The sequence below is a fragment of the Thamnophis sirtalis genome, unplaced genomic scaffold (genome assembly GCF_051295495.1).
Source record: "Thamnophis sirtalis isolate CommonGarterSnake01/CBP01778 unplaced genomic scaffold, rThaSir2_p1.2 scaffold_5, whole genome shotgun sequence".
Lineage (NCBI taxonomy): Eukaryota > Metazoa > Chordata > Lepidosauria > Squamata > Natricidae > Thamnophis > Thamnophis sirtalis.
The window spans coordinates 78,964,193-78,981,317 of record NW_028261385.1 but is presented as its reverse complement, the minus strand read 5'-3'; the positions used below and the strand labels follow the sequence as shown (position 1 = coordinate 78,981,317).

At 38.1% G+C, this 17,125-nt stretch overlaps 1 protein-coding gene across 2 annotated transcripts in view; it reads left to right on the top strand.

Annotated features, from left to right (window-relative positions):
- The window catches only part of BNC2 (basonuclin zinc finger protein 2), a 425,219-nt gene that overhangs the window by 385,784 nt on the left and 22,310 nt on the right, over positions 1-17,125 (top strand). For both annotated transcript variants that reach the window (XM_014069299.2, XM_014069305.2), the window contains one exon: positions 14,337-16,303. In XM_014069299.2, coding sequence (XP_013924774.2) covers positions 14,337-16,303 — 1,967 coding nt within the window. The remainder of the gene's footprint in view (positions 1-14,336; positions 16,304-17,125) is intronic.

Here is a 17,125-nt window from a genome sequence, read left to right as displayed (position 1 = left end):
TATTTTTCCCTAAGAATCTGAATACAAGGCAGTGGTTCCATTTGTTGATCCAGAAAGTCAAACCCAGCACTGATGCCTGCCCTCCAGCACATGATAAAAATAAACTTAGAGAAAATTAAAATTAGATTAAAATATCTGATATAAAGTAAAATGAATAGGAACCTTATGCATGTTTGTTGTTTGATGTCAGATCTAAAACGTACAAATGTGGCAAATCCTGGGCAGCCCATTGGTAGTCAGCTCCCTTATGAGTTTGATATTACGGGCATGGCATCAGATCAGTCTTCAGCGATTGGACAAAATACGTGAGCCGACATAGATTCACTTGGCCTTGAACACAGCAGCAAGTCAGCCAACATCTGTAGGCATCTATAGTTATGATTCATTCATTCTTTGAATTCTTATATCTTCGGTAGAAATATTTTAATGTTTGAATTTTTAATGGTTACTTAATTGTGGTTTTGTTGTGGGAAGCTGCCCTGTACAGTGGTGGGGGCAGGGTGGGGTCTAAATAAATAAGTGATTAGAATTCATACTGCTGCATCTTTTGGCAAGCAACCATAAAAATGGGCTAAAAAAGGGAGAGAAAGCTACCGTGAAAAAAAAAAAAGGAATATGACAATAAGAAGGAAGTATTTGTTTAGAAAATATTCATTTCCAGAAGGTGTCTACACAAATATAGTTCTGGAATTTAGCCCAGGCATTGAGAACTGAAAATTCCTACACTGAATCATGATGAGCCCCTATTCAATCCATTATAATATGATAGAGGTAGCTGCCACAAATTAATAATAACTTCATGATTATAATGTCTTTTTATCTCTGTGTCTCGTTTGTCCGTATGGCTTCTCCAAATCCTATCTATCTGCCTCTCGATGGAGAAATTAAAATATGATGTATGTTTCTTAAGGCGGGACATTTCAATTTGTGTTCATTTATTTTATTTCATGAAGGTTAAAATTAAGCAAACAAGCACCGCTCTTGTAATTTTCCTTTATTAAAAAAAAAAAGAGGGGGGGAGGAGAAAGATGGGCAGAGAATCAGAAACGGTATTCAAGTGATGATACCCAGTAATTTGTTCATTTTTCTGTCAGTGTAATTTACAAGACAGCGACAGATAAACATGGCTATACAAGATTCATTTACGGTGACACAATGGCAGATACACAGAGCAGAACCCTGCCCGTGAGATAAAGTGGACTGAGTGACTTATGCAGTAATTAGGGGATAATTGTCATTAACCTCGCAAACAGTAGTTTACCCATATTGTTTAAAAGGCTCCAGGATGCATAATGACAAGGTAATCTGTCAAAGCGCTAGGGGGAAATATTAATAAGATTTGTGCAGGTCTGGATAGAAAATATGCAGAAAGCGGCCACATTAAGCTAATTGGTGGATGAATATACACTTGTAAAAGTGCTTCTAATGGCACGTTTGCTGCTCTCCAAATGACTACTGTTAATGTGGAGAAGTGGGCTGCCGACAAAGTCAGGACTTCAGGGACAAGAGGGTATTAAGTCATCCAGGCACGGTTGTTATTATCTAGCATGCCACAACATATTTCTTCCTCCATTTTCTTTCTCATTCCAAGGTCTGTAATACCTCAATGCATGATTCATATGATGTTAATACGTCCCTAATCTCTGCTTTTGTTTGTGTGTGATTTTTGTAACCTGCTCCTCTTCTTCTGCATCGTGCTTTTGTCCCGAGCATGAAGGTTTTGAGCTCCTGAAGACCTTTGTGTGTGTGTGTGTGTGTGTGTGTGTGTGTGTGTTTACATTTTTTAAAAGATTCAGTGACAAGAAAACTGCCAGAAAACTTCTGAAAGGCAGAATATCCTGTGTATTGGAACTTTCTTTCTCCTGTGGAAGAGTTCAAGTTATGTAGCAGTGTTTCTGCTGAAACTTTGCCAATAATAAAGCCTTTCATGGTATTGGACCTGGGTACTTGAGAGACCGCCTGCTGCCAATTACCTCCACCAGACCGATTAGATCCCACAGAGTAGGCCTCCTCCAAATTCCATCCGCCGGCCAGTGTCGACTGGCGACTACCCAGAGGAGGGCCTTCTCTGTGGCTGCTCCGACCCTCTGGAACGAACTCCCCGTGGAGATTCGCACCCTCACCACCCTCCAGGCCTTCCACAAAGCCCTTAAAACCTGGCTGTTCCGACAGGCCTGGGGCTAAACAATCATTGCCCCTATCTCGAATGGTATGATTGTTGCGCTTTTTTAAATTATGTATTGTTTTGTGTTGGTGTCAAACTGTCTGTATCCCCTTTCCCTTGCTCAACTTGTGAGCTGCCCTGAGTCCCCCTCGGGGAAAAGGGCGGCATACAAATGAAATAAATGAAATGAAATGAAATGAAATAATAGCTGTGTCCCAGTCTCCATATTATCCAGAGAGATAATAGCAGTTGCCCGGTCTCTATATTATCCAGAGTGATAATATAGAGAGTCCCAGTCTCTATATTATCCAGACTGAGGGTATAGAGTTTAAACTTCAAATGCATATGTCCCCAATTGGCTTCTCTAAAGGTCTGCCTAAATATTCAAGACATGATCAAAGCTCCCATTCTTGTTTCCAGAATTTAATATTGTGACTATGCAGATACTATAAAATACCCATTCACCTCTCACTAATGAACAAAAAGTAGCATGCGGTTCCCACAAATGAAATTTTTGATTATTGACTGGATAACTCCGAAATAGTATGGACTCCCTCTCAGGCAATGCCAGAACAGTGGTGGGATTCAAAATTTTTTTACTACCGGTTCTGTGGACATGGCTTGGTGGGCATGGCTTAGTGGGTGTGGCAGGAGAAGAATAGTGTTTGTTTGTTTTGTTTTATTAAACATTTATAGGCCGCCCTTTTCCCTAAGGGGACTCAGGGCGGCTTACAATAATAAGGGAGGGGAGTGCAGAACAAAACACAAAAAGAGAATGTGAGTAAAAATAATTAACGGTAAAAACACAACATTCATTCAGCATTCGGGAGGGGCGAGAGTAAAGTCTTATCCCCAGGCCTGACGGGATAGCCAGATCTTGAGGGCTGTGCGGAAGGCCTGGACGGTGGTGAGGGTGCGGATCTCCATGGGGAGATTGTTCCATAGCGTCGGAGCTGCAACTGAGAAGGCTCTCCTCCGCGTAGTCGCCAGTCGGCACTGACTGGCAGATGGAATTCGGAGGAGGCCTACCCTGTGCGATCTGATGGGACGCAGGGAGGTAATTGGCAGAAGGCGGTCTCTCAAATAGCCAGATCCACTACCATGGAGCGCTTTATGAATGGTAAGTAGGACCTTGAAGTGCACCCGGAGACCAACAGGTAGCCAGCGCAGCTCACGGAGGATCGGTGTTATGTAGGCGAACCGTGGTGCGCCCACAATCACTCGCGCGGCTGCGTTCTGGACTAGCTGTAGTCGCCGGATGCTCTTCAAGGGCAGCCCCATGTAGAGCACATTGCAGTATTCCAGCCTAGAGATCACAAGGGCTCGAGTGACTGTTGTGAGGGCCTCCCGGTTCAGGTAGGGCCGCAACTGGCGCACCAGGCGAACCTGGGCAAATGCCCCCCTGGTCACAGCTGACAAGTGATGGTCAAAACTCAGCTGTGGATCCAGGAGGACTCCCAAGTTGCGGACCCTGTCTGAGGGGTATAAATGTAAAATCTCCATTCCCTCCCCATTCCAGGGGAAGAATACTGCAAAATGCCCATTTCCTCCCAAGCAGTTGAGACTCGGGAGGCAGAGAATAGATGGGGACAGGGCCAGTAAGAAGTGGTATTTACCGGTTCTCCGAACTACTCAAAGTTTCTGCTACCGGTTCTCCAGAACTGGCCAGAACCTGCTGAATGCCACCTCTGGCCAAGCCAACAGTCTGATCATCCCCCTGACCTGACTTCCATGGAGAACCTCCTGTAGGTCTTCTCTGCCTCCTCACAGCAGCACTTATCATGCCTGTATAGAATACCATTGTTTAAACTGATACCACAATTGTTGTGGGCCAACTTTGGAATGCCTTTGTGTGGTAAGGATGATTGATTGTATGGTTGATAATTTTTGAGTTTTGGTAAATAAGATAAAGAGCGAAAAATGAAGAAAATGGAAAAATAGGATGATTCTTTTTGAAGATGGAGGTTTGACTGGCTGCATTAAAATGAAGCAAGATCAACTTGATTTGGAAAATAAATATTATGTATATTTTCCATAGAAAAAATCCCGTAACAGATTTGTTGCTTTAAAAAGCCGTATGATGTATCAATAGAAATAATAGAGTCCCTTGAGATCCATACTGCAGAGTATTCTGTAACAAAGGAAATATTTTACAAAAAGCCAACCAGAGTATTTTTTAAAATTGCACAGAATATTTTAAACTTCTCTTTTTGAATCCTTGTTACATAAGCTACAGTAGCAAATCCTGGTTTGACAATGGGAATTGTATGAATTAGGATTATTTTTAATCAATTCTCACCGGGAAATGTGTGTGTTTCCTTGCAAACTCATTTGCTCTGTTAATATGAGTTTTCCCCCTCCAACTAAGTGAGAAACTGCATGTGTGTGCCACTATGCTATTTCTGGAAATCTTAATGCTTAAGCAAAAATAAAATGTTCTATATATCTACAGAATATAGTTTGTGTGCTGATCTATTATGCAATGCCTAAACATTTACTTACTTCATTACATGGGAAGTTTCTGCAGTTACTTTGTAATGCAAATTAACACCATAACTGAGCCTTCAAGTTTTGCTCTATTTTCCATATCAATTTGGCCTGCAGTCAGCGTATCATCTGAACTCTTGATAGAATCAGCATCTATGTAGATTCTTATTGAAAAGTAATCGAAGTTGAGAAAAAAATAATTTGAATTCCTCCATAGAACTCAATTCTATTTTTTTACAATTGTATTCTTAAACTTAAACAGTGTATGAAGATTTTTGGGCAAGAGTTAAAAGAGGATAATTTAGAATGTTTTAAAATTGTATGAATCTAAGAACAAGATCATTTATTTATTTGTATCCTGGCTTCATATGTTAATAAAAAGCTCAGGTTAGCAACAGAAGGGGTATTCAGCCAGTTCTGACAGCTTCTGTAGAACCGGTAGCGGAAATTTGGAGAATGGGGAGGGAATGGGGATTCTGAAGTATCCTTCCCCTGCCATGCCCACAGAACCGGTAGTAAAAAATGTTGAATCCCACCATTGGTTAGCAAGCATTATTAATCTAAGAACAAGATCTAAGAAAAGGAATCTGAGAATAAGAGAAACTTTTGTACTGGGATAAACAAAAGGAAGAATTTGGCCTGTTATGTTTTGCAAAAAGGATTATATTTTTTCCTAAATTGAATCAAAAGGAACCATTCTAGTAGATCCCAAAACACTCTTATTTTTTTTTGTCTGTCAATGTTTTCATTAAAACAATTTTCCGTTGTTTTTTTTTTACAGTATACCAAGATGGAGTTTCTCTGTTTTTGCCATTATGAACTGAACAACTATATTGTTTTTACTTCTTTCAGTTCTTTCACTAAATAATAACTGTAAAAATATCTTGGAACCATAACTGAATTTTTCTATATCCATACTATTAATCTCTTTTTTTGACTTTATACACTCTTAAAGGACCATCATACTTACATAAAGATGTCCAGTGGTTTTCTGCACTTCCAATATTCGTATGTACCTTCCTCAGAAGTTTCAGTACCATTTATGAATAATTTCAAAGCAATTTCTTGGATTTTTGCTGTTATTTATCATAATGTGGAGTTCTTCCAAAATGTAGTCCATTATGTCAGGGATGAGTCTTAACTCTGATTTCCATACAAAGATGTTGATCCCTCTCCAGCAACTTCTTCTTAGACCCTTAGAGGACTTTGAAGATTCTAACATGAGATTTGCAAAAGCTGTTAATGATGTTACTGTACAGTTATATTTTTCAATAAAAAGACTCATTTCACTCATTTGTAAACAATTCAGCCAATTCCTGCTTTAAAATTCTTCTTTCTTGATTATTTATTAAATAGTCCCTTAATCTAAAAAGGCTTTGCCATCTGCATACCTTACTAGATTAGCCTGCTAAATTGTTTGAGAAACACCCGCAATTTACGATTTAGTTACAGAGACTCTGTCCCAGTAAAGATATCCTGAAAGTCTGACCCAGTCATACCTAGCTGCCATTAGTGGTTCTGGCATGATCAAGAACCATGGTAGATCTAATGGAGAACTAATTTTATGAAACGTTGTTTCACCCTAATTGCTGCAGATCTTGTTGAAGCCTCAGAAAATCCAAATAAAATACTACCTTCCTCCCTTCCTCTTTCATTCTCTTTCTTTCTTTTAAAAAACTAGCATTTTTAGCAGAATAATAGAGTTGGAAGCACCTTAGAGGTCTTCTAATCCAACCTCCTGCTTAAGCAGGAAACACCGTGCCATTTGAGACAAGTGGCTGTCCAGACTCTTCTTAAAAGCTTCCAGTGATGGAGCACCCACAATTTCTGAAAGCAAGCTGTTTCATTGGTTAGTAATTGTTCTTACTGTTTGAGATTTCTTCTTAGTTCTAAATTGCTTAATTCTAGGCTCTAGGAAGTCTAAATCTCAGGAAATTTACTGTTAAAATCATGACTGTCAACTCATTTTAATTTAAAAAAATATTTTGTAGAAAGGACATACGCATAGAGTATAAGAAGCACCAAGATTTTGAAGAAGCATATTGGGAAAAAAAACATTGTTGCACTCTGCAGACCTCCCAAAAATGGCCCGTTTTTCATGAAAATGGCCCTGTTTTTTTTTAAAGGGCATGAATAGTCTTTAGGAGGCTTATAGAGTGCTCCTGGGTGGGGGACGAACAAAAAAACGGTCTGTTTTTGCTCATTTCTGCTCTCCCCAGCACCCAGGAGCACCCTGAAAGCCTCCTAAAGGCTATGCACAGCCATTTTGGTGATGGGGGTGGGGTTTCAGGAGGCAAAAAAATGCTGTATTCAGTATATAAGACACACCCAGATTTTCAGCCTCTTTTTTGAGGGAAAAAGGTGCATCTTATACTCCAAAAATACAGGTAGCACTATTTGCAGTGCTGCCTGTTGTTTTATTTTTGCACATTACTCATTTGTAGTTCTTTGGTATTTATCATGTATGTCTATATATAACAGTCAGCCATCATTTACTTAGTCCAAGAAATAAAGTTAGGACATATTATGCTGATGATTCATATTATACTAATAACGGTTCTAATTTGGATGAAGATAGTTTTTGCAGAGAGATCAATTACTAACACAATTAGGACATTGCTAAAAAATTGGCCTAGCCCTTCAAGAAGAATTAAGGGAATACATTTCCCTATTTCCCACTTGGTTAGTATGCTGCTAGTTGGCTTCTGAATGGGGGAAAATACACACAGAAAAGTAAAGTCTGCCTCTTAAAATTTACATAGACTGGCAGTGGCCAAATTATTCTCTTTGTTGTCCTATATTCTCCAACTTTCTTCTCTATGCCAGAACTTCATTTAAACAAGAGAGACACGTTCATTTCACTTTGTACATTTTCATATAATTTGTTGCAAATGCTTCACCTCATTATACCACAGTCCTTCAGGGCGAAGCATTCTGAATGTTGTAAAGAGAGTAATTATTATGGAGATTTAAGGTGGAGTGGAGCTTATGGAGCAGGAAAGATTCATATCAGAATGAGAATTACTGGAGACCTCTAGAGAAAATCCATATCCTGAAAGTAGTAGTATTAATTGGGGATCTGTATATTGTGCCTTTGGAAATTTTCACAAGACCGGTAGTTTTGTAGTTTGTTAGAAAGACTGTGTATTGAGGGGGTTGTTGAAATAATGAGATTTAAAATCCGACTCCTAGAAATCTGTGATCATTTAATAGCTGTGGTACATTTTTTTCTTTGTGTTGTATTCTTTTTTACTTAGACGAACTAATCTTGTTTACTTTGCTATGTCATCTAGCTTTCATCTCCTTTTTTGGATCTTCCTAGATTTTTTTTTATATATACTCTGAATCAAACTTTGCTGCAGTTTAAATGTTGGCAATCTTTCCTCCTATGTTTGAACTGAAACTTCAGTCTATGCTGCTGCTTTTATAATATACAGTTAGGGGAAATAAAATACATTACATGAAGGAAAGATGTACTGAAGGACAAACAGATAGCAGTATTATTCCCAAACATGGAAATACTATCAGACCAACCAAGATTTGTGGCCGGTCGTACTATGAGAGTCACTCTGAAACTTTATTGAAATAGCCTACCAGTAGAATAAATATACATGGTCTCAAATTAATTCCTGGTATCTCTAGGAATTTATTTTTCTATGGAGCTGAGATGGACCAGTGGTCAGATTTAGTGCAAATAGCTAATCACTTCCAATTGTTACTTTTTCTCACTTTCTTGCTATTGTAAACCCAATCTGGTAGATTCAGTGGCTCCTGGGTGTCACTGGCATACAGGTAATCTTCAATTTACAACCACAATTGAGCCCAACATTTCTGTTAAGTAAGATATTTGATGAATGAGTTTTGCTCCATTTTATTATTTTTAGATTTTGCTAATCTATTATGCAATGCCTAAACTTTTACTTACTTCATTACATGGGAAGTTTTTGCAATTACTTTGTAATGCAAATTCAGTGTGGAACCTAACACCTTAAGTGAGTCTTCAGGTTTTGCTCTATTTTCCTGCAGGACAGTTTGGCCTGCAGTCAGCATATCACCTGAACCCTTGATGGAATCAGCATCTATGTAGATCCTTATCAGAAAGTAATTGAAGTTGAGAAAAAAAATAATCTGAATTCAGCTATAGAACTCAATTCTATTTTTCTAAAATTGTATTCTTATTAAACTTAAGCAGTGCATGAGGATTTTTGGGCAGGCCATTAGAAAAGAACATTTTAGAGGTTTTTTAAAACTTTATTAATCTAAGAACAAGATATTTTATTTATTTGCATCATTTTTTATTATTTACTTTTTACAAATAACCCATTATTTTTACAAATAACCCACGTCTGCAAACATTATTAATGTAAGAACAAGAATCTAAGAATAACAGCAACTTTTGTACTTAGATAAACAAAAGGAGGAAGTTGTCCAATTTTACAACAGTTCTTGCCACCGTTGTTAAGTGAATCACTGCAGTTGATAAGATAGTAACAGGGTTGTTAAATGAATCTGGCGTTCCCATTGATTGTGCTTGTCAAAAGTTTGCAAAAGGTGACCATAGGACATAGCGTGGGTCCTAACCAATTGACAAATATCTGAATTTTGATCAGATAAAAGTCACAAGTGTGAAAAATGGTCATAAGTCAGTTTTTCCAGTCCCGTTGTAACTTTGAACTATCATTAAATGAACTGTTGTAAGTCAAGGACTACCTGCAATTGTCAGTATTTAGTATAGTAATTCTATTCCTTGCAACATGCAATAGTTTAACACTGTGAACTCATATGCACTGATCAACCCTACCCATACATCATGGCTATGAAAATGAGGTATATCAGAATAATTTCAAACAATATATCATTTTATCTGTCCATAAGGCAACAACATAAAATGTTGGCCTATGTCAAAAAATAATTTAGCTTAACAGTATCTTTAGAAATATATAGTGGGGTGACTATGGATTCAATACATTGATCTAACATGTAGCTCTAGATAGTTCTACATTTTCAGCAAATTATTCTGTGAAAGTTAGCTCAATAGTGCATTATGCATACACTATGCAAAATTAATTCTAGACAACATTGTGTATATATCACATACACAGTACATTCTCATTATTAAATTATTGCAGTATCCAAAATTGTAACTATATACAAATAATGAAATAAATATTGTTCAAATGCTTCTTGCAAATTATCACAGTAATAATAGAAAATATTATTTCTCTGCTCCCTATTTTTTTTAGGGCTCCTTAAAATATTTTTTGATTAATTTAAATTTTTGCATAATTATCTTTTAATGAATTCACAATATGGCTACATGGATATATACATGGCTTTAAGTAGCTATGTCAAAAAGCAAATTAGGGAAAGGTTAGCAGATCTGCAATATTGATATATAATAATTAACAATATATAGAATGTGTAATATAGTCTCATTTCAGGATAATAAAAAAATCTAGGCTTTTTTTTTAGAATAAAAGAAATAACATTTGTTGAAAATGTGTTTGTCTCTTAAATAAGATATAAATTTGTTCGTGTTGTATTCAAAACTTTATTTATGAAGCAGAAGCCCTCAGGAAATCATATCTCCTATATTTTCATCCCAGTCCATGGATATTCCCTCTCTAAATTAAAGTGCTGAAAATTACACTGAATCCTGGGGTGAAAGGTCAACATTTCTAACCCTATTTGTATCATCTCTGATAATAATCAACCTGTGATATCTTTCATTCTTAGGTGACCTACATGTTAGGACACTTTACGTCCTGACATCTCTCATCCTCACCTTTAGGTCAGATAAAACCAGAAGATATGTGCAGGATGATTAACTATGACATTATTTCACTGACCCAATAAGAAATTGTCTCTGTCTCTCTGTCTCTGTCTCTCTCTGTCTCTCTGTCTCTGTCTCTGTCTCTCTCTCTCTCTCTCTCTCTCTCTCTCCCTCCCTCCCTCCCTCCCTCCCTCCCTCCCTGCCTCTGTCCATCCCTCCCCCTCCCTCCCTCTCTGATGTGTATGTGTGGATATATATTTTATTTATGCTGTTATAGAAAAAGAAATAATACATGGATGAAAGAATCACAAAGCTATACATTGTGAAGATGTTGATCTTGGTTGAATTAGATGTTTCTTTCTAAAATTGGAAGACAGCACAATTCTATTGTGTAGAAATGGAGCAACTAGTGTGTCACTTTAGTTGGCCGAGAAGCAGAACAACCGAGAGTTGCACACAGATCTTATGGACTTTCTCAGCATGGATACTCCATGAATTTCCTGTCTGCACTGTCCCAAGAGGTTTATCTATTCAGTCATGAGTTGGCTGAAATAATATAAATTGGAATCTTTTGTAATGAAAAAAGTAAATGTTGATAAAATTTAATGGCATCGGGGAAAGTCATGAGAGAAGCCAAAACGAGTTACACGGAAGACATGATATGAGCCTCCAGCTGAGTATTACAATACCCCGAGGAATCCACAGCTAGTTTGTAACAAACTCCAAAGGGATCCTTGTCTTGGTTCCTTATAACTTTAATCTTAAAATATTCCTATTCCTTCTTATCTACTTCTAAATTGTAATGCATTACTAATTTTCATTCAGTTAGCATTATGTGAACATTGCTTTGATTATAATACAGCACATATGTACAGTATTATATAAAACATACATGTTCTGACCTAGTTTTCTGCAATGTAATAGGAACAAAAAAAGGTTACAACTGAGGAAAAGTACTGGAAAAGTCACCACCTTATCGAAAAGTGGCAGGTCTAATTGTTTTTTTCAACTAATTATTGCTTTTAAAGAGCTGTTGCATGTTTGATTTGGAGAATTATTAAATAGCAATAGCATGGATTTACTTGGTTGATTAAAAAAACAATATCTGGTTTAAGTATTTGTTGAGTATCTATTTATTGACCAATATCCCTTTTAGAAATATGATCAATTTATTTTTATAGCATTGTGGTTTCTTTGAAGCAAGTGCAGCATTTTAATGTTTCCAGGTAAACAATTAAAATGTAAAATTTTGAGGAAAAATCTGAATTGCTGGAAAGTGCAGGCTAACTGTCCTCTGAACATGCACACTTCATAAGGAGCTCCACAATCTTGAAATAGCAATGTTCAGCAAGGGGATAGCTAAGCCCTTGCTCCTATTTATATTTGAACTAAAGTGAAATTCACTCTATCACATCCATAGCAAATCATCATCTTCTTCTTCTTCTCCTCCTCCTCTTTCTCCTCCTCCTTCCTCCCCCCTACAAACTTGCAATTTGGCACGTATGTTCCTCTTGGCTTCTAGGTGCCCTGTAATAAAGAATTTTTTGAAATGACCACCGAAGCATTAGTATTTCGTCTATTATTATTAACCCACTCTGATGCTAACTCCTTAGGCGTGGCCAGTGCGTGATTCATCCGATCTGCTGGCTGGGAATTTGGAGAGGAGCCTGAGGGAGAGAAGGTGATAACATAGGTGGGGCAAACCTGAGGGAGAGAAGGGGATAGGATACGGGAGGTTTCTGTGGGGCCAGGCTGAGGGAGAGAAGGGGATAGGATAGGTGGGACTTTTGTGAGGCAAGCCTGGGGGAGAAAAGGGATAGGTTAGTGGAGATTTCTGTGGGGCCAGGCTGAAGGAGAGAAGGGGATAGGATATGGGAGGTTTCTGTGGGTCAAGCCTGAGGGAAAGAAGGGGATAGGATAGGGAAGATTTCTGTGGGTCAAGCCTGAGGAAGAGAAAGGGAGAGGAGAGGTTGATGGTAACTACTCATTAATTTTCAAGCTATAAATGTTGATTTATCAAGCCCTATCACAGGTATTCAATTAGTATAGGTACAAACATACAAAATGCTTCTGAGTATAACATCCTCATTTAGCTCTCTGAGCTACTAGGAATCAACAGAGTTGCCTTCCTTGATGTACTTCTACTATATATTTTATTGTACAGGTAGTACTCAACTTACAACCACAAGTGAGCACAGCCTTTCTGTGGCTAAACAAGACGATTGTTAAGTGAGCTGTGCCGCATTTTATGATCATTTTTGACACAATTTTTAAGTGAATCATGCAGTTGTTAAGTGAATCTGGCTTCTCCTGTTGACTTTGCTTGTAGGAAGCCAGTTGGTGATCATGTGGCCCCAGGCCACTGCAACTGTCATAAGTACGTTCTGATTGCCAAGTACCTGAATTTTTATCATGTGACCATGGGGATGCTGCAACAGACATAAGTGTGAAAACTGGTCATAAAACACTTTTTTCAACATTGCAACTTCAAATGGTCATTAAATGAATGGTGTGTAAGTCAATCAATGCATGTAATGATTTCATAATTTTGTATTGTCGGCTTGAAGAAATGAAACACACTCTACTGTATATATATATCATTTGATAATATTCCACTCACTTGTTTTGTATAGTTTAATAGAGAGTGGAGAGTATACTTTAATAGAGAGTTATGAATCTTTCTATATTTTGCAGGGGGGGAGGAGTCTACTTAGAGATCAAAACAACGGACAAGGAGATTGAGCTACACATGCTTATCTGTATGAATCACCAACTTTTGACTGCTTCTTGCTCAGGAAAAGGGTTTGCCAGCAAAATTATAAAAGTTGGCAATATGGCTGGCATGAACTTAACTAGAAAAATTGCCCAAGAAACAATATATTTATTATCTAAACAGTCTTTCGCTTTCACACATGCATGCTGTTAAGGAGGATGGTCTGATATTACAGTGCAGAATTTTTAAGTTCTACCTTGAGGCAAATCTCATACTTACTAGCAAAAATGAAAGTGTGAAATGCTTTTTAATGTATATTTAACAACAGATAGTCTGGTGATTACTGATGTGTATTCTCCCTGGACTTTTCCTTTGCTATCAAAAGGTAATATTAAAACACATTTTTACACATTTATGATATCCGCAGTGATCAGATGTTTACTTTTTAAAATGCTTGCTACTTTTATTTATTAAAAGTGGTGAAAAGTCATCATGTTTTGACTCTAACCAAATTTAGTTTATACAGGAGCAGCGATTCCATGAATCAAAACAGTAAATTCTGCTTTTTATTATAAAATTAAATGTTAAATCTTCCTTGAAAAGAATAAAAAATATATTAAAGTTTCCTCAATATTTTATGTTGTTTTTTAAAATTTCCATCTCAATTATAATGTCTAGGTATAGGTTATATTTATTAATTTGCTTAAAAAACAAACCTTACAAATTGCATATCAAAGACATAAACTGCATGTCGCTAAATGCATATTTCAAATATTTCATGTAGTGACACCGTTTAACAAGGATTGAAGGTACAGTCCGCGAAATTTTGATTCAATGCATAGTGAGAGATTATCTTCTCTTATTAATGAATGTTAATTGTATGGTATATAAGCATTTATTGTTAAAAAAGATCTCTTAGTTTAGCTCACAAGAGATATTATTGACAGTAGCTCAGTGCAGAGGTTTACACCAATGTTTGTTCTGACATGATTAAACCACTATGTTTCTTTCCCTGCAATTATTATGTTTTCTTGGTAGCAAAGTTTGCTTTCAACAAAGTGTTTGCATGTAGTATTCAGAGCTTAGTGTTTGATGAGCAGTCAGAACAGCACTTTCAATCGAAATCGATAATTATGCAGAATCAATAAGGTTTTCTTCTTTTGTGTTTGTCTTTGTTGTTTCTTTGATATGGCCTCTAGGATGCTGCAGGCAAAGTGCTGGACCGCTGGGCCATCATGTCCAGGGAAGAAGAGATTATTACCCTTCAGCAGTTTTTGAGGTTTGGAGAAACCAAATCCATCGTGGAGCTGATGGCAATTCAAGAAAAAGAAGGGCAAGCCGTTGCTGTTCCATCTTCAAAGACAGACTCAGACATACGGACTTTTATTGAAAGCAATAATCGAACCAGGAGCCCAAGTCTCCTTGCTCACTTGGAGAACAGCAACCCTTCCAGCATTCATCATTTCGAAAACATCCCAAACAGCCTAGCATTCCTGCTACCATTTCAATACATAAATCCAGTCTCCGCTCCACTACTGGGCTTGCCGCCGAATGGGCTCCTGCTGGAACAGCCAACGCTGAGACTGCGTGAGCCAAACCTTTCAACTCAGAATGAATTTAATGAAAGCAGTGAATCTGATGTTTCCCCAGCCCCTTTCAAGAACGAGCAGACCTCCAGCAGGAATGCCTTGACCAGCATCACCAACGTAGAGCCCAAAAGCGAGCCAACTTCCGTTTCCCCTGTTCAGACTTCGACCCCTGTCAGTGATTTATCCAAACCCGAACATACAAAGAGCTCTTTCAGGATTCACAGAATGCGAAGGATGGGCTCAGCCTCACGGAAAGGAAGGGTCTTTTGCAACGCGTGCGGGAAAACCTTTTATGACAAGGGAACCCTGAAAATCCACTACAATGCAGTCCACCTTAAGATCAAACATCGATGTACAATCGAAGGTTGCAACATGGTCTTCAGCTCCCTTAGAAGTCGCAACCGCCACAGTGCTAACCCCAATCCACGACTTCATATGCCCATGTTAAGAAATAATCGAGACAAGGATCTCATCCGTGCTACATCCGGTGCTGCCACTCCTGTTATAGCAAGTACAAAATCAAATCTAACATTAACGAGTCCGGGGCGACCACCTATGGGTTTTACCACTCCCCCCTTAGATCCTGTGTTACAAAATCCTCTTCCTAACCACCTCGTATTTCCTGCTTTAAAGACTGTACAGCCGGTTCCTCCTTTTTACAGAAGTTTACTTACGCCTGGGGAGATGGTGAGCCCTCCCACCTCATTACCGACTAGTCCATTGATGCCCATAACTGGTACAATGGAACAGTCTTCTCTTCCTTCAGAATCAACACTGCCTGCAGGCATCATGCCCCTCCAAGAAACAAGTGCTGACCTCGCCCCTAAGAAAAAGCCACGAAAGTCAAGCATGCCTGTCAAAATAGAGAAGGAAATCATTGACACAGCCGATGAGTTTGATTACGAAGATGATGAAATTAATGATAACAGAAGCATAACTCATGATGGTGGTCATGACAATCATTGCCATTCTCAGGATGAGATGAGCCCAGGGTTGTCTGTGAAGGACTTCTCAAAAAATGGGCAAAACAGGTGCATTTCAAGGACAGAGCTACGAAGGACAGATAGTATGACATCAGATGACCAAGAGCACGAGAGGGACTATGAAAATGAGTCTGAATCCTCAGAGCCAAAACTGTGTGAGGAATCCATGGAAGGGGATGAACACATGATCCATGAAAGAAGCAGCAAGTCTATGATGAACCATGAAAGACCGGATGAAAACCACAATGATGCTTCCCACCCAGGTGAAATTAAAGTCAAGGAAGAATTTACAGACCCTACATATGAGATGTTTTACATGAGCCAATATGGACTTTATAATGGAGGCAGTGCCAGCATGGCGGCTCTCCATGAAAGTTTCGCTTCATCATTCAGTTATAACAGCCCACAGAAATTCTCACCAGAAGCCGATTTGTGCTCGAGTCCAGATCCCAAGATCTGCTATGTGTGCAAGAAGAGTTTCAAGAGTTCCTACAGCGTGAAACTCCATTATAGGAATGTTCACTTAAAAGAGATGCATGTCTGCACAGTGGCTGGCTGCAATGCTGCTTTCCCCTCCCGAAGAAGCAGAGACAGGTCAGTAAATATTGAATTTATTAACTGATTTTATGGGGTTGTCTTTTTTTTTAAGCCAAAGCCGAAGAAAGCCAAACATAGGCTTTATACTGAATATATTTAAATGATATAGACAGAATATTCCTTTAATATAAGACTAGGTAAGCAACCTGGTAGCCTCTAAAACAACTATAGGATTCCACGTTTCCTTTCCTCAAACCAAGAAATCTTTTGTTAGTTTTATTTCTTGCTTTTCTTGATCTCTAGATCTCTATGCAAACACTGAACCATCATATTATATAATGAAATAGAAGTGCAAATATAATAGGACTGTATGTCCTATACTGCTTTTCTGTGTATCTTAATTAACTGTTATTTCCATTTGTAAACAAAGCTCCCATTTCTCAGGGTGATTATGTCTATATCCCATATAGACCATTCATGCGTGGGAGAATGTAAATATGTTGGATCGATGAAGAGACAGTAGACAGAAATGCATACATATTCCTGGGTACACAGATAGGACTGTTAAATTCATTTTTTCTTTACTCAAGTATTTGAAAGTTGCTATTTCAATTTTGAACAGTGGCATGAGAACTCTTAAAACCTAAGCCAAAACAAGTGGTGACCACTGATGATAGATTTTAGCATTTCATGAGGGCACCTGTGAAGTATCCTATTAATAATCAACATGCATGATAATGATGATGAAATGCAGGCTTGTAGATTTGGACAAACCCCGTTAAATGAATGAAAGAAGCAATTTGATGTAGTCTTTTATTCATACAGGTGTGAATACAGTATACCCTGCAAGGTATGTAAATCCCAAATTCAGCTGAGCAC